General features: G+C 36.5%; 2 protein-coding genes across 2 annotated transcripts; both read right to left on the bottom strand.

The window, feature by feature from the left end:
- Positions 1-1268: 1268 nt before the first annotated feature.
- Positions 1269-8499, bottom strand: LOC149300624 (cytochrome P450 2J5-like). The gene is made up of 9 exons (XM_089485188.1): positions 8332-8499; positions 6581-6743; positions 5984-6133; positions 5014-5174; positions 4490-4666; positions 3289-3430; positions 2718-2905; positions 1749-1890; positions 1269-1447 (listed from the first exon to the last, which is right to left on the bottom strand). Exons 1-9 carry the CDS (start codon positions 8497-8499, stop codon positions 1269-1271), a joined length of 1470 nt encoding a protein of 489 aa, XP_089341314.1.
- A 3082-nt stretch (positions 8500-11581) lies between these two features.
- On the bottom strand, positions 11582-17097 carry LOC149300623 (cytochrome P450 2J2-like). Its single transcript, XM_089485117.1, has 9 exons — positions 16927-17097; positions 16336-16498; positions 14508-14657; positions 14108-14268; positions 13841-14017; positions 13527-13668; positions 13222-13406; positions 12453-12594; positions 11582-11760 (listed from the first exon to the last, which is right to left on the bottom strand). The coding sequence occupies exons 1-9, from the start codon at positions 17095-17097 to the stop codon at positions 11582-11584; spliced, it is 1470 nt and encodes a 489-aa protein (XP_089341243.1).
- Between the last annotated feature and the right edge of the window lie 844 nt (positions 17098-17941).

Raw genomic sequence — 17941 nt, 5'->3', positions numbered from 1 at the left:
TTATTCTTGTTTAAATAAAATCCTAATGTAAGTTAATAATGTTTGGCCCTGGTAGTTATGACAAAATATACAATATTAATATTTTCTATGATGACAATAAAATAAGCAGTGGTGTTTAACACCACTGGACCCTAAAAGGGCATCTGATCAGTTTTTGCTGATAGACCTTAATGTATATTCTGGTTGACTACTGCTATGTGTACAAGCACTCTGTTGCTCGTATATTTATGTAAATAAATGAATGAGTGAGTGAATGAATGAGACCTCAACAGAAATCTTGCTTCCTAATATAGTTTTTTCCTCCCATCACCATATATATATATATCAGCATTCCTGTGAAAATAAATTGGGTCCAAGATAACCTACAGACACTTGCATTTCTGGAATTGTTTCTTTGGGTGCTGATATTACTTTTGAGTTATATGTTGACATCAGTTGGCATCAGACAATGCACCATAAGTCAGGACTGACTGTTTCATGTACCTACTATCTCCTAGCAGCTTTCTGTTAAGTTTAAGCAAAAATAAATACTACTGTGTGTTACAAAAGAAAGCTGATGACCCTACTGCAAGACCCTTGTCTACCCTTGCTCTGCACAATGTGAATATAAAGAATAATAATATATTCCACATTGAGAGGAACAACCTTTAATGTGAAGCTGAGGGGTTATACAGCCAAGGTCATCACCTTGTTGCCTATAACTTGAAACATTCGTAAGGCCTTCTTTATAATAAGTATTTTTGTTGCATACATGGCTCCTTACAGTAGCCCAGAGTTCTTGGTGCTTTCCATGCTGTGATATTTCCGACTTTGAAATTCATTGTATGAACTGTGGATGTAACATTTTAATAATGTAATTTGTTCAGATTTCTATTAAGCACAAAAGACATGCTTAAAATTATGGTGAAATTAGGCCACTTTAAAGTATCCATAAAGTATTGAATGTTTTCACTTACCTTTATGATAAACTAACTTAAAAGTATCTGTATTAAAAGCATTAAAGTTAGATAAGCATAAATCCTTGGTTTGGATTTTCCCTTGCCCTAGGAGAGTCCATGCATGTGGCAGTTACGCAAAATCATATAATTTTGATGAGCAAAACATCTCGTCAATTGCATGTAACCAAAGTGAAGATAAACAAGTTCAGGATGACAAGGTTTACAAATAATAAAAGGTAGTCTGATATAGCTGATGTGATGGATTTGCTCACTTACTGCTGAAACTGAAAATCCAAGCTAGCCAAAGCCAGGTAAGAATAGAGGAAAACATTAACTTGGTACAGCACAAATTTTATATGGATGGGGCTGCAGTGTTATAGATGATTTATATTTTGTATTGACATCAGTCACTCCTTCTGGCAAATGGAAGCTGAACGCCTTCATGAGAGTGGCAAAGAAGATAAATATTTCAAACCGCGCTACCTGTTCCCCCAAGCAGACTCGATGTCCTGTAGGATATACAAATACGTTTAGTAGTTGAATAAAAGTATGGGCCATTCAAATGTTACTATTGGTGTGTAAGAACCTACTTTAATTACTGCATTTCACTGGGGTTTGGAAAGCAAAGACATATATTGAAAAAGCAACTATAAATACAGAACTTCATTTTTTTACTTGTTAGAAAGCTAATGTTGCTTTTATCATGTGCCTATTACTGTGGAAAGGTTTTGTTCAGTAAACAGGTACCATTTGTAATGAACATTTTAGAGAATCATTAATTTTAACAAAAATACAAAATGCAAGACTCGCCTGCAGCAAAGGGTAAGAAGGCCTCTTTAGTTATGAAACGTCCATCTTTATCCAAGAAGTTGTAGGGGTTAAATTGATAAGGGGTCTCCCAGTGCTTGGTCTCATGCAGCACAGAATAAATATTTGGCAGAATCATTGTACCCTGTTGGGAGAATTGGATAAGTGAGTTATCAGCAGTACAGGACTCTAAATGCTTATATTCAGCTAAATTCAAGTTGATTGATAGTTGTGTATTTCACATTTTAGATCGATATATAGGAATTTTATTTAATTTCAAATAATAATAATAATAATATATAATATAATAATGTAATGTCCAAGGTGGTCTCTCTTGCCATTATCTCTTCCTCTCCTATATACACATGTGTACATTATGGCTGACCAATCCACTACATCGGGGGTTGGTAATAATAAAAGTTGAAGCACCGTGAATCGGTGGCAGTAAAAAGTCTGTAAAATATTAGAAAATCAAAATCATATTTTGTTTGTCTTTTGAAGCCTTCCTTGAGTAAACTAATAAATGGTTTAACTTTGTGAAAAATGTGATAACCTAGTTTAGATTTTCATGCAGTTTGATGCTTAATGTTCCATTATATCCATTATATTCATCATCATTATTATTATTATTATTTTATTGTTTTAGATAGTACCATCGTATTCCTTAGCGCTGTACAATGTGTAGACAGGACATAACAAGTAGTATTTAACGTAGCAATTTGACTTACAGAAACAACAGTTGAGGAAGGCCCTGCTCAAACGAGCTTACAATCTAGACATTAAATTATGACAATGTATTTTAAATATAACTATTCGTTACCTCTAAGCCATAGCAGGCTCTTAGCAGACAATAGGTTCAAGGTTATAAGAATAGTATGATTTAGTCTCCCTGGAAAGTGCTCGCTGTGCAATTGAGCTCACAGCTCATAATGATTAAAACTAGCATATGACCATATACAAAGCACACTGTACCTTCTTAAATGTATAGCCAACAAGTGTGATTTCCTTTAGGTTGCATCGTATCATCCCCACAGATGCAATATTAGCAAAGCGTTGAATTTCGTGAACCACGGCATTCGTGTAGGGAAGCCGCTTCCTGTCCTCATAGTTTATTACTGAAGATCCTTCAAGGACGGTATCAAGTTCTTTCCTTACATTGACTATAAAGGGAGATTGGTAGAAAAAAATGTAATATGCATTTTATATAAAAAAGCTCAGTAAGGAAAGACAAATATTTGTGTAAAAGTATGTGGCGAAATTAGAAGAACTATTCTGCCTTTTATTGTTTCAAAAAGGTCTGTAGTTTAGAGAAAATATTAAATAAAAGGCAATAAGCCAGAAATTTAGAAGGAACTGTTGTTATAAAATAGAACACTAAAAGCAGCATAAATATTTTCTTAATTATTAGTCATTATTTTAGCGCAATCTTAATATATTTAAGTTAAATTCAAGAAAAACGTGTGTATTGTGTAATTATTATTTTATTTCAAGCTAAGCAGCTATAAGGGTATGGGAAATAATTATATGTAATTTGGTTATGTACCTTGTATATCAGGGTGAGCCAACATGAATAACAGTGCCCATTGGAGGGCGGTCGCTGTAGTTTCAGTCCCTGCTGTAAACAGATCTACAGCTACCTGGATCATGTTGTCCTCATCAAATGTAGGGTCAGGCTCATCCTTTGTCTGTTGATCACAAGAAGATCCCCCAAACATTAAATTCCTAAACAGGCAATCGCATAAAATTAATATGATACCTTTAAACTATTTTTGACTCTTAAATGCATGTAATATCATTGCTATCTTTATAGTTTATTACTTTTTGCATTTCTTCAAATGTCACATGTAGGTAAAAAATATTTTTCTTCAATACTCAATAAATAATATAGTGATATATATATATATATATATATATATATATATATATATATATATGTGTGTGTGTGTGTGTGTATAAGACTTGCACAGCAAAATCGATATGGATGAAATTTTCCCTTCGTTTTAACGCAACAAATTTGGTTTCCCGGCCGTTCAGCTTGGATGAAATTCAGGGGCCTTTATTGATTCAGAACAACATTTGGAAGAAGCAGTTTCCTCCATAGTAGCAATAGAGCAGTAGGGATGGGGGAAGATACTGGCAGATGATAGGAACATGCAGCTCCGGGGACCAGGACTGAATCACAGGTTTGGCTGGTAGCAAAAATGGCCAACTGTCTTAATCAACTGAACTCTACTCAGGAACAGGGGAACAATGTCTGTTGCATTCGTTGTAATGCACGCCAGTAGTCACTACAGCTTCTCCAACCCACCACACAACAATAAATTTTCTGCACTAAATAAACTATTAACTTGCAGTATTGTATGTGAGTAATGAGCATCAATCTCAGCCTCTGCTAAGCTAACTGTCGCTGTCTCACACTCCAACTCCCATCTGTCTAGCGAAAAGTTAAAATGGCATCCCCTCCCATTGTAAAGGCTGATTGGCCAGAGCGAAAAAAGTAAGGAAAACGTCTGTTGGACCCATCAATCACAGGGATCACCAACAAGCACCAAAACGGTTTGTAATGGCGGCAGCTACATGTTGCAATGAATGGACATTGTCAGTTTTTGTCAGTTTCATCGGAGATTGCCCTCATTTTTCTTGATTCATACGAACGCATGAAACAGGCAATTTTTATTAAAAATAAAGTTCATACAAAAACAAATGCGCAAGCCTAGTGTGTATATGTGTGTATATGTATTTACCTTTGCTATCTGGTTAAGATAGTGGTCTATGAAATCATCAGCTTCCTCTGGGGTCCCGTTTTCTTGATGAAATCTGATCTCTTTTCTCACAAAATTTTCCATATATTTCTGATTTTCAAAGGTTTTCTTATGGGGGCCTGGGACATATTGCATAAGCCGTGGGAATGCATCATAAAGCTAGTAAACATTTAAAAAATATTTCTGTAAAACGATGCAACATTTACACCCTTCAAGCATGAAACAGGATTGTTATTTTGCTTAATGGTAGGGGATACAACAGTCACTTTCCCTACATGAAATTTCCTAACGAGATAGCGGAGAACCTAAGTCTACACAATATTGATGACTCCAGAGTCAGTTAACCTGCCACCATTGCTGGGAACACACCTGCTCTTTCACAGGGACGTAAGGTAATGTATAACATGATAGTGATGCTTAGCAATATATTTTTGCTTCTCCGTCGTCTTTAAAAATGGCTTTGGATTAATACAAATAATAATTATAATAATGATTAGCATACTTACTCTACCCCAGCTGGACCCTATATTTTCAATCAAATGGTTGTTGACTGCTACCAGTTTTTGAAAGGTCTTATCATCAAAAGAGAAACAATGCCCAAATACCACGGCAGAAATTACATTGGCAACTGCATGTATAATCATATATGAGGCATCCATTGGTTTACCTGAGAATATTAAAATACATAAATTGTGATTAAAAGGAGGGATTTACCTAAAATCTTAAATTAACATCTAGGCAGCCATGCATATTTCCAAGTAAAAAGTTTATTTGACCAGTAACCCTTCCTCTTGGTTGGCAGTAAGTAATATACATTTATAGAAATAAGTGGGCGCTGATGTAAATTAATTGTAAATAATTAAATGCTGCTCACTTAACCAATAGGTAGCAATACCTCTATCTATTTTTTTTACAAAGAAAACAATATAAAAAAATTACTGCAAATAAAGAATTTTTTTTTATAATTGGTTGAAGATCTAATATATTTTGTTGTACCAAAAAATATAAACAAAAAATATAGTGCTCACTGTCTCATAAATCAGTTCACCTTAGGGAAAAATCGCGACCCTTTCGGTGACATTCTCTACCTCTATTGGAGGTATCAGGGGAGAGGATTTTGTGCCAGGTTATGTTCGCGGGGATGCGGACGAAGAGAGAAGATAAAAGATAAAGGAGAGAGGATGAAAGGCAGAAGGTAGATTAGAGAAGAGGGACAAGAAGTTGTCGTCAGAGAATGAAAAACATTTAGAGAGCGTGACAGAGAGTGAACAAGTGTGTGAGGGAATGAGAGTGATTGTGCGCACCGGGCAACAAATTTAATTCCCAAATTAAAAATGCCCCCCAATTTTCATCGGAACCGAGCAAGGAGCATAATTTTTGGCCCGAAGACAAATAGGCCAAAAATGAACCAAAAAATATTTTTGGCCCATTTGTACATGTTTAATAAATATAGTATAATAATGAAACTGTACCAACCATTCTTTTCTCTAAACAACTCCACCAAACATTGAGCTTGTTCCTGTATCCTAGTCTCTAAGCCTCGTTTTCCAACACCCAGGTTCCTTAAGGTCATCAATCCAAAGCGTCTCTGTTGTTTCCAGTTGTGTCCATTGGATGCGACAATACCTGGATGTGAATACAATGTACCAAATGGTCATTCATGAGCTAGAGGATTTTAAAAGGATGCTCCAGTACAAAATTTAAAAACATTTTTAACTCTTATTGGAGTACCTTTGCATGGATTCCAGGGCATTTTACTGCCTGTATTCAAGTTCAATAGAAGCTCAACATATGCTAGCTGACATGTCCTACAGAGCATGTGGAAGCCGCATACTAAAAAGACAGACATCCAATTTTCTAACTTCACTAAATTTAGTAATACTGAAATTAATTCTGATATTCATTTTATTTAAATGGATGACTTTTGTTCTTTGTGGGGGGGGAAAAATCTAATTACACTGGAATCGCCATTGTATACGGCTACATCAATCATGCATTTTAAGTTATTTCTCTGTTCATTATTATAATGCTGAATAAGATTTCTTGGTATAAACACAATTTGCCAATAAATACCTTTTCCCTGTGTGATGTCACTTAGAAAGCTGGTCACAGGGCGTCCAGACAACTCTTCTGAGTGTGCAACAAGAGCATTTCTCACAGCTTCATAGCCATGCAGTACCACTACTGGAGTCTGTCCCATCCATATAGTGTAGATATTCCCATATATGTTAGCCAGCTAAAATTGGATGAATTAAGAACAAATATGCATTTTAACACATATTGGTGTTGAATATGTGGATGGTACAAAATGTTAATTGAAGAAGCCTTTCTCGAGATTTAAAGCAATTTTCCATTATTTTATTTTGTATAGGAGTTCTCTATGAATCAATATGTAGATCGTGTCTTCATCCCTTGACCTGCTGCAGAAATACTTTGAATTGCTTGGCAAAATGGTGATAGCTGGGTTAAACCTGGAGCCCAGTAGTACATTAAATAAATAAATATGTTGATGAGAACTGCAGTACAAAAGACAACTGAAGTGCCATCTTATTGGCAGGACAGCAAATAATATATTTTCAACTTGACTTGAAGGTTTCAAATTGAGGAATGGAGTCTTAATTAAGAGAAGCTTTGCAACAGCGATATAACATGAAGCCCCAAATATACCCACACCAGTTTGAAGAGGGGGAGGGGCATTTTCTCTTCTTTTTTAGTATTAGGCATACAATCAGGCAATATTGCATATGTAATTACATGTAGCGATAAGATATCTTTCATAATCCATAGTGGTAGGGACAATATTTTAAAAAAGCAATTCTAGTGTTAAAGTTGTATATGTTTTGCTATTATATACATATGATACCATGTATCTTGGAGTAATTTAAATTTTATTGTGCATACATACATACTTAGGCCTATTTATAAAAGATGGAGTCTTTAGGCAAAGGTGATAACTTTCATTGGGTCAACACAGACAAAAGATAAAAGAGTCACGCATGCTTTTGGGTATCTAAGAAGTTTTTTTCTTTACATGGACAGTATTATTTTTTAATAGATTGGTAATTCCAACCATACAACCATGTGCTCTACTAATAATTTTAATACAATATTCGCCACCAATTACTACCCCCTGCCAAGGCAGAAAAAAAGATCAATGGGGACGTCATGTTGCAAATGGATCAAGGAAGTCTTCTACAATCACAAAGAAAGTACCATTAGTGCATGTAAATGACACCTAAAATGGTCCTGGGCTCAGTAAAGTTGTGGATATGTTCCTCTTGGCAGTTCCTTGGTACAAGTTCAGTCCCAGATGCGGGAACTTTGCGCTTCCTGCAGGTCTAAGACAAGCGGAATGCTGGAATATGCATCGTACGCCAACATTCTTGCTCAGTGGGTCCAGCAGAGACTACGAGAGAGGAATAGGGACAGGTCTGTGTGCCACCCCTGTCCCTGCATAAGGGTTTCCTAGCCCTGGAACTAGCTGAATCTGAGAACCTTTTTTATGTCAGCTCAATGTCTGCTGAAATATAGATTCAGATCTGAAGTATACTTCAGCTTCAGAGTCACAGTTAAAGGCTACCTACTGAAATAGAAATCAGTCCTTCCAACCAATCCCCTTCTACAAATATTTTTACTTAATTTACTTATACTATAAGCTGCATATGTGACATTTTTATTTTAAATAGGGTTTGGGGGGCATTACCAAGATCCAACAGTAACCAGAGACAGCAGTCTTAATCACAAAACATCTGGTCACCCTGTAACATTACATTGCTACATAAATAAACAACTTCATAAAACGATAGATGTGGAGAGACAGATACCTTGCTAAGAGTGAGTGGATGGAGGTGGAAACTCAGTGTCCACAGATTTCCAATAAGAGGGAGTGGAGAAGGTCCAGGTGGTAGGCTTCTTGCTGCCCATTTCATTTTTAGATATTTTGTGATAAAAAGACAAACCAAAAAAGCCAACAAGAACTGGAGGATCCACATCTTCTTACAGATGACAGGACAATAATAAAGCAGAGTAGTTGTCTATATTTTGGTCTTTATTACAATTCGTATCAGATGTGTGATATTTATACTGTTCCATTGTCAATTATTACCAAAATAATACACATGTACCATTGCGATTTTAACACCATGAACTTTGTACTTGATGTACCTTGAAAAACCTAGGAAGACAAACAGACTTTGATATCAAAATGTTTATATGTTACTCTTATATTACATTAAAGAGGCCCCCTGGAGCAGTGGGAAAGAGGCACATGATCTGTAATCTCAGTGGGCATCTGTAATCTTGACTGGTAGTATAGCCTTCCACACTGGGTAAGTAACCACAACACTATTGAAGCAAAGTAGGGTTAAATGAAGAAAAGAGGTTTCCAATCTCCTTCCCACAGGGTATATAAGAAGTTGAGTCTTTTGCCCAGTTGCTTGCGCTGTGGAAGGACTCTCCCAGTGAGACAAATAGATGTACAATAGCTCTGAACATTCAAGATTCTAAAGAAAATATATTCAAACACATATGCTTACAAAATTACCAATGTCTTGACTCAGAAATGGAGCAGCTCCAAAGTTCCTAACCCAGAAAAAATGCTAGTTGTCAGACGGAGTGGGAGGAGGATCATAAGATCCAGGCCTTCAGTCCAGCTGAGTCCTAGTCATATCCGCTTACATAGAAGGCCACACAAAATGGAAGTGAAACATCACTCCTCTTTGGTGTCCAGAAATGATGACACAACCCAGTGGAATAAGTGTACCTCAGACAGCTCATCTGACAATTCAGACAGGCCACATATTTGCCCTGAAAGAGGCCAAGTCTCTGTGGCCAAGCAGTATCTGCGTTCACCTAGGTGAGACCAGGTGTTCATGCCCCTGGAATGACATCTCCAGGAGTATCCAACCAGTAAATACTAGTAAGTATAGTGTGGATATATATATATAGGTCTGGATGTATTTAATATGCAGTGGATTAGTCTGGGATGAAGTGGGTCAGGGGGCACACAGCCCCTGCCCTTGGGGCTATTGTAGTGTAGTAATTCCCTAACCCAGCATTAGTCAATAACAAATCAAACTGTTTTAACCAGAACAAGCTTCAGGTGAAGTGTCCATGCGAGGGCTAGGGTACTCATGTTCCTCATGGACAACCTGCCTAGGAGGTCTAAGGCTCATCAAATGGCGGGTTGTTTAATGTTTTGAAAATGTATATTCCTTGTTGGTTTGAGATTTAACTTATAAAGCTGTGGTCAACAGCTTGCACATTTTATTGTTATGGTGTCTATATTGGGGTTGGGGTTGCTAACAGGTGTATAAATCAAGCATATAGGCAGCCATCTCCATAGACAAACATTAGCAGTAGAACGTGCCATACTGAATTCCTCATTGACTTTAAACATGGCACTATCATAGGATGGAACCTTTGCCACAAGTCAGTTTGAAGGAGGAATAGTCTGTGGCTGTTTTTTAGGGTTTGGCCTAGGCCCCTTAGTTCCAGTGAAGGGTAATGTTAATGCTACAATACACAAAGGCATTTGAGACACTTGTATGCTTCCAACTTTGTAGCACCAGTTTGGAAAGGCCCTTTCCTGTTCAAGCATGACTCTGCCCCTGTACACAAAGCAAGCTCCATAAAGCCTAGTGTGGAGGAACTTGAGTGACCTGACCTTAACCCCATTGAACAGAATTGAGGTGAATTGGAACACCGATTGAGAGTCAGGTCTGTTCGTGCCTGACCTCACAAATGATCTTTTGGCTAAATGGGCAGAAACTCTTGTGGAAAGCCTTCCCATTAAGAGGGGAGGCTGTTGTGGCCGTAAAGGAGGGGAACACCATATGGAAAGGAATGTCCAATAAGCTCATATAGGTGTGAGGGTCCGGTATATAAAAATATACTATATAAAATACAATAATAAACAATAACAATTTTGTGTTAAACTGCATTTATTAATAGATGGAATGAACACACAACTTAAAGCGAAACCTAGCTAAAAGATGATAAAGGTTTGCTGTTGGCTTTAAATGTTGTGACTTGTAATTAAAGGCATGTGAGTTGAATTACAACTTTGGGATGGCAGAGGGATAATGAAGCACTTGGTGTTTTCCTCCCTCCATCAGCTGCCTTACACCTGACCCAGGGCAGTACTTCTGGCTGCCCTCTCTGTGGCCACTGTCCTTACTGCTGAATGCCGGGATATGACTTCATAACTCTGCACGCCATCTATTAAAAATTTGCAGTGCCGGGGAGTAACATGTTATGATAGTAGAGCTCTCGTGTACCCAGTCTATTGGGCAACCCTGCATAGGGAAGCCTGATTGCCAATAAGGCAATCTGCTGCCACCCTCCTGGACTTGCTGCTCTAAGCTTGGGCCTAGTCATAGTTATGTGTATAATTATATATATATATATATATATATATATATTTTAGGCCCCATGCCTCCCACAAATTTTATGATGACTTAACTATCCCACTGAGAACAAGGTGGGGGATGCATAGTTAGGCTTTATGCACCACCATAGATTTATTAATATGAGGTATATGGGGTAGGGGATGAGGGAAGGCAATTCTTTAATAGAGGTCCAGGCTAACTTCTATTTTTGTTATTTATTTTCTTGTAAAAATATATATTTTCCTTTTAAAATATTTGGGAAAATGGGGGTGTTCGTGGCTCAACATTTCAGCACTCATTCCCTTTCTGCTTTGGTAATGCGTGGTGAAATTTGCATTGAAACTCTGTTCCGTCTTTACTCATGCAAGTTTGTTGCTTTAAACTTGCATTTTCTGCAAAGCTGCATGCACTCGTTGATTAGGAAATAAGCCTGAATGACTTTTAAGGGCTTTAAAGAAGACGTTATGTATGACATAATTTGCAAAGAATACACGATCTTTAGAATATCCTGCTTTCACTTATACTATTATTTTTGTAGACAGCGGCAGTTTCATGATATACATTGTACACAAAATCTATACTGTTTCTCAAATTTATGTGTGAGATCAGGATCACAAAATGTACTCTGGTTCAACATGTGAGATGAATTTGTGATGTAATCCAGTTGAAACGTTTGTTTTGGTACCTAACGTGGTACAGCACAGATCTTGTATGGGTGAGGCTTCAATGTGATATTTGCAATGTAATTTGTGTTGACCGCTGACACTCCTTCTGGCAAATGGAAGTTAAATGACTTTACCAACATGGTGAAAAAGATAAAGAGCTCGAATCGAGCCAGCTGTTCCCCCAAACATACTCGATGTCCTGTTGGAAATATGAATTTGTTCAGTTCATTAATAATGTAGACAAGATACTTAATAGACAAAGTTAATGAGCAGTCATTTAGAAAAAAAAAGTCAAAAACAAGCCCTGTATGTTTTGATAATAATTTTACATCAAAATGTAATCAGATGGATGTTCTTTTGGCTTTTTTAATAGAAGAATATTTTTGATGCCTAGACAAAAAATACCCTCCTACTGCACCTCTCATGATGTTAATGTTAACACATGCATTTACCTTTACTGTTAGGACGCCGGGTAATGATTGTGGATGTAGCACAACAGCTAGACGGTTAACATTTTGTCTGTCTGTATCATGTGGCTTAAGGAGCATTGCTAATGAAAGTTCCCTTTGATATGAAACAGTAACCTATGCTTTTGATAACACTGTTTCTGTACTCCCTGTTCATGTGTGACTAATGAACGACCATTCATTTTGTATGCAAAATGAGTGTTTATCTTTAGATTATGTCAGATTTGTCTATATATGTTGTTAGCTCATAACAATAGAAAGCATTTCAAACTTAATATGGACAATTAAGCTTAGTTCTTATAAATCACAATATTGACTGCTTGGAACCATCAAATATTGATAACCAGTGTTATATGGAAGTATGTTATACACAAGTAGACTGCAGCACTTTTTACAAATATTTTAACTCAAACCTAATACGTACCAGCAGAGAATGGCAAGAAAGCCTCATTGGGTGAGAAGTTCCCATCTATATCCAAGAAGTGATTGGGGTTGAACGCATATGGGTTTTCCCAGTATTGAGGATCGTGCAGAACAGAGTCAAGATTAGCCAGAATCATGGTATCCTGTTGTGGTGGAAAGATTAAAAAATATAGGTAATATGTACAATATATTGATTTTATAAACTGCAAAGAAATGTGTGAAATGAGGTTGTTTGATGTATGATGTGTTTGCGTATGCATAGTGTTTAGAAAAAAAATCTTTATTGTATGCGGTAGTGAATTAAAAAACACAACTTTCCTAATGCTCTTCTACTTTGTCAAAACATTAGTTGAACTGTCCAGCATTTTAATCAAATATACCTTAGCAGATCTGTCATGTAACAGCAACACAGCAACTTCTAAGAAGCTTTTCCAGTTTCTATATTTCTGGAATGCTTTGGAAATTGTAATCCACAACCCATGATGATGACATGTATTTATCCCTTTAAACATTGTGTTTTGACATTTTATCATTTTGTTTTTAGTAAAGCTTCACATATTGCCCTAGCTTTTGACTATAGCATACATGCACAAATATATCTATCTAATCTAATCTATGGACAGAAGGAGTTTGGTCTGGTCACCCCAGTTATGGGCAAATATGTGGCTTCATTTAGGATAAAATACAAAGCCTACCCTAATTATTTTTTACTTTGACTTTACAAAAACAGATTGCCTATAATCATACTCAGAAATATGCTCACATCCTACCTTCTTCAAAGAATATCCATTGAGTGTCATGTCATTTATATTGGTCCGTGCAATGCCAACAGACGCAATGCTTCCAAGGCGTTGAACTTCATGAATCACTGCATTAGTGTAAGGAAGCTTCTTCCTGTCCTCATAATACACTACGGGCCCTTCAAGAACAGCATCCAACTCCTTTTGTATATTCACTGTAAAGTGAGCAAGAACCCTTTATGCTAACACTTTGAAGTGTGTATGTTTGCTTAATCTTTTGTTAACAACATGGAGGGCCACCAAAAAGATAATATAACCTTGGAATTATTACGTACCTTGTATATCAGGGTGAACCAACATGAATAACAGTGCCCACTGGAGGGTGGTGACTGTAGTTTCAGTCCCAGCTATAAACAATTCAACAACCACCTGAATCATGTTGGCCTCATCAAATGTAGTATCAGGTTCACCCTTTGTCTGTAAAAATAAGAAAAGCACTTCAACAAGATGTATTATGCAAGCTTCAACTTAAAGAGTCATTAAATACATGAACTAACATGGTAGCACAACTACAATTTTTCTTGTTTTCCATGAAAACTGCTAAGTGAACCGAAGTGTACAACAACAATCCAGCAATATAAAAGTTTACTTTTCTTATCTTATCCAGATAGTATTCAATCACATCACTGGGTTCTTCTGGTTTTTCATTTTCCTGATGATTTCTGATCTCGTTTCTTACAAAATTGTCGATATATTCCTTAGTTTCAAAGATTTTCTGGTGGGGACCAGGAACATGTCGCATGAGCCATGGAAATGCATCATAGAGCTGGAGACAGAAAAGGTTCTAATGTAAGAAGTTGCAGAGTGGGGAAGTGTCCAAGTAGAACATATCAAGAATGACAAAATTATCACTCACTCGTCCCCATTTCGAGGCCAGCCCTTCAGTCAAGTAATTGTTGCATGCAACTAATTTCTGGAAAGTGACATCATCAAAGGAGAAACGATGTCCAAAGGCAACAGCGGAAATCACATTTGCAACAGCATACGTAATTATGTAGGAGGCATCAATTGGTTTACCTGATGAAGTTAAATATAATTAGCCATTAAAACACAAATCTGTCATTGTACAAATCTAAACTATAACGTCTCATTTACCTAGTTTATAATATACTGGGGTTTCCAAAGGAACTTGTTCTTTTTTCTGTTCAGCTGGACCATAAAATAGTTCTAACACATACTTATGTAACTAGATTAGCATTTATGTTAAAATGTAATTTTGTAAAGGATTTACAAATTCTTATTTTGCTTGTACTGACCATTCGTGGCTCTAATGGAATCCACCAGACATTGAGCCTCCTCCTGTATTCGTGATTCAAGCCCACGTTTTCCAAGCCCTAGGTTTCTTAATGTCATTAATCCAAAACGTCTTTGCTGTTTCCAGTTGTGTCCATTGGATGATACGATACCTTGTTAGGGATTGAAAATAGTAACTTAAAATTCCATTATGAGATAGATGCAACTCTTTTGTGCATCGTTTGATGATAATGAAGCTAACTTTAGCTAATAAGAAGCTGGTCGAACAATAAACCAACATAAGTACAGTAACTTTTGTGTTTTATTGTTAGGTCAGCTGATGCCGCACACAGTACACTTCATAATTAAGCACATAATTAATTAGGCTTTTCCTACATGTATATATACACCTTTATCTTCATGGAGAAAAAAGAATAACATGTAGAATGAAAAATGCATAAAGCTCTTTCAAGCCAACTGAATATTTCCAGCCTTATTTTATAATAAAAACATAAAATTCCAAATCAAAGAATTTGAGGCTTCCTTGGATGTTCTGTTTTTCCCTTTACCCAGTGAATGGGGAAGGGGTGTCCTTACTGCATTCTGAATAACATTATCAGGAAAAATCAAATTACATCCTTACATACATAAGGGCGCTAGTATAAGTACGAAACGCATTAAACCTCAATTCACCGGTACCCACCTGTTCCTGTAAGCACAGATTTACTATATACATTTTTTTGGGGTGATGCTCAATATTTGTTGTCTTTATGTAAAAAAACATGCTCATGAGGAAGTTAACTGGAATTTAAGTTCTGTATGACAAAGTGTACTAATTTTCAAAATGTCTGTATGAAGAAGCAACTTCATAAACAATGCAAGAGGTCTGAGTAGGAGACATTATATTTCCAACATCTGCGTTCATGTACCCTACTCTGTATTTTATGAATGGGGTCTAATATGCAGGATTTAAAAAGTGGAGTTGTGGTTTACTTAATGCCAACTGATCAAGGACATTTCCCCAGTCTTGTTCTTCTGGAAGTGGTAGTATATAATTACAATAATGTAAATAAAAAAATGCAGAAATTCATCAGTTATTTTGCCCTTCAAAGGCATATATGGGTACAATTTGGCATAAGTCCAACCTTATATAGAATGTACAATAGAACCAAACTAAGCAAGTAGGCCCTAGAACTACATTTACTAGACTTGACAGGAGGTTGTGTAATCAAGTCGCAAAATGTACCATTGGACTGAGCTGTTGGCCAAGTAAGGGCCACATATATTATCTAATACCATGGTTCCAATTGGTAAATTCTAGTCTACAATGTTTGTTAACTTAATCCCTTCATTGTTTGCCAGCAATTAGAGTTTTATCATCAAGGCTTTTTATGGCACCATAGAAAAGTTTGAAAATGTTTATTAATATGTCTATTATCTTTTTGCTTAATGATAATGGTAATTAAAAAAAAATAAAAAATTATTTCATATGGCTGATAGGAGGGGGGGTGGTTAATAGTTTGATAGAGCTTGACCGGGTGTGCTGGGATTGAGAGCACCAAGAATGTAGTAGGGAGGTCAATAGAAGATAAAAGGGGCAGCCCTGTCTAGTGTCATTTAAATATTTTATGTTCAAGTACTTCTAAAAAATGTAATTTGTAAAGCATGACCAATTTGGCTATCATACACAAATAAACTTTGGTGTGAAGAAGACATCCTCATATTGAAGTTACTCACTGAACAGATAATAGGCAAACCTCCATCTTTACGTACATACAATTGTTGCTCAATGAAATCTCTTGTGCATTTTTTAATACAGGATAATTGAAATAATAGGAAAATCTCCAGTACCTTTTCCATTTGAAAAGTCCCTTAGAAAGCTGTCCGTAGGACGTCCAGACACCTCTTCAGAGTGAGAAACGAGAGCGTTTTTCACTGCTTGGCAGCCATGCAGTACCACCATGGGAGTGGGTCCTAGCCATATTGTGAAAATGTTCCCATAATGTTTTGCTATCTGAAAATATATACCGGTATTTTGTTTTTTGGTATTTTAATTCCAATATCAACAAAATGTATAAATTGCATATTTTTAGTAGTGTCTATCACATAATTTTACTACTATGTTTGTTCTTGAGTAATATATGTATATTTAACAAGGAAGTATTTCTGAACCAGGAATCCGTGTATTTTTTATTAGTCAAGGCAAAATGGACAGATTGTAAATAGTCTACTGTGTCCAATGGCCATCTGAGGCTTCCTTTAACAAGTGAGGACCACTTCTCAAAGTGGACATGCTCAATATGGAAATTATTGTAACACACACTATAAAGGTGTGAATGTTGCTCAATAAAACCCCTCCTCTAAAAATTACTGTATTGCCAGGGAAGACCTGTGTCCAATCACCTCATTAGTCTGTATTAGACCAAATGCTTTATACTGTACCTTGTTTAGAGTGTCTGGATTGAGGCTGAAGTTTAGGGTCCACAGGTTCCCAATAAGAGGGAGTGGGGAAGGTCCAGGTGGTAGGCTTCTAGCTTCCCATTTCATTTTTAGAAATTTGAAGATAAACAGGCAAACCAGGATGCCCAGGAACAGCTGTTGAAGGGTCCACATGTCTATGAAAATAGACCGAAGACACCACTTTATTCACACCGTTTCTTGCTCTGCTAAAAGTCTTTGAGAAGTTTGAAACGGTATCCCTGCAACATGCAGCATTTATACAGCTTCACACTTCCCCTACTGTTAATCATTAGCACAACCATGAACTTGTTTTACCTCGCATATTGTATGAGACATCTGGTAGTATATAACAACTCACTATACAAAATAACATGGATTTATGGATTCTATATGCTGGTGTCAAGACTATATCACGCTATACATTTATTTTTCTTCTTCTCTTGTATATGCACCCTATTTCGTGATGATCATTTATGTAGTCCGCGTACCAAATATGTTAACATTTTATTACATTGGATAACTATGCTATAATTTTTACAAGTGCCCATGGAAACTGGCAGCGTCAGTAGTCAGTTTTCTGCAGCTATTCCTGCTCACATGGTTCTGGAGAACATTTCTACTACCAATTAAAGCCAGTAAAACCAGGAGCAGAATACACATTTGGCACTTATGGTGTCTTTACAAGCATTTCATTGGGCCCTGCTCCACGCTCCCTAGCATGCAATCGCTCCAGCACCAAAAAATAGGTGTAGATCAAATAAACAACACATAAAACAGCACTTGCATGTAAAGATCAGCTGAATAAGACATACAAACCTTATATTTGCAGGTATACATAAATAATGTATGGAAACATAGCATAGCAGGTATAGATCAACACATTCACACACAAACCCAGCTTTGCATGTATAGATCAATTGAAATTCACATGTGAACTAAGCACTGAAGGCATAGAATAAGACAAAAAATTCAGTATTTTTTTTTTTTAAGGTATACA

Source organism: Sceloporus occidentalis, unplaced genomic scaffold (assembly GCF_023333645.1).
Source record: "Sceloporus occidentalis isolate IW3139 unplaced genomic scaffold, rSceOcc1.0.p SCAF_24, whole genome shotgun sequence".
Taxonomy (NCBI): Eukaryota; Metazoa; Chordata; class Lepidosauria; order Squamata; family Phrynosomatidae; genus Sceloporus; species Sceloporus occidentalis.
This window is presented reverse-complemented; position numbering and strand designations above follow the sequence as displayed.

Excerpts from the sequence above, each read along its gene's own strand:
- LOC149300624 (XM_089485188.1), bottom strand. The coding sequence starts at position 8,499 with ATGTGGATCCTCCAGTTCTTGTTGGCTTTTTTGGTTTGTCTTTTTATC. Across the intron at positions 2,906-3,288 it reads GGCTCACCCTGATATACAAG|TCAATGTAAGGAAAGAACTT; the intron begins GTACATAACCAA and ends CTCCCTTTATAG. Across the intron at positions 1,448-1,748 it reads CTTCTTACCCTTTGCTGCAG|GACATCGAGTCTGCTTGGGG; the intron begins GCGAGTCTTGCA and ends TATATCCTACAG.
- LOC149300623 (XM_089485117.1), bottom strand. The coding sequence starts at position 17,097 with ATGTGGACCCTTCAACAGCTGTTCCTGGGCATCCTGGTTTGCCTGTTT. Across the intron at positions 13,669-13,840 it reads ATCTGGATAAGATAAGAAAA|ACAAAGGGTGAACCTGATAC; the intron begins GTAAACTTTTAT and ends TTATTTTTACAG. Across the intron at positions 12,595-13,221 it reads ATGGATATTCTTTGAAGAAG|GATACCATGATTCTGGCTAA; the intron begins GTAGGATGTGAG and ends CCACCACAACAG.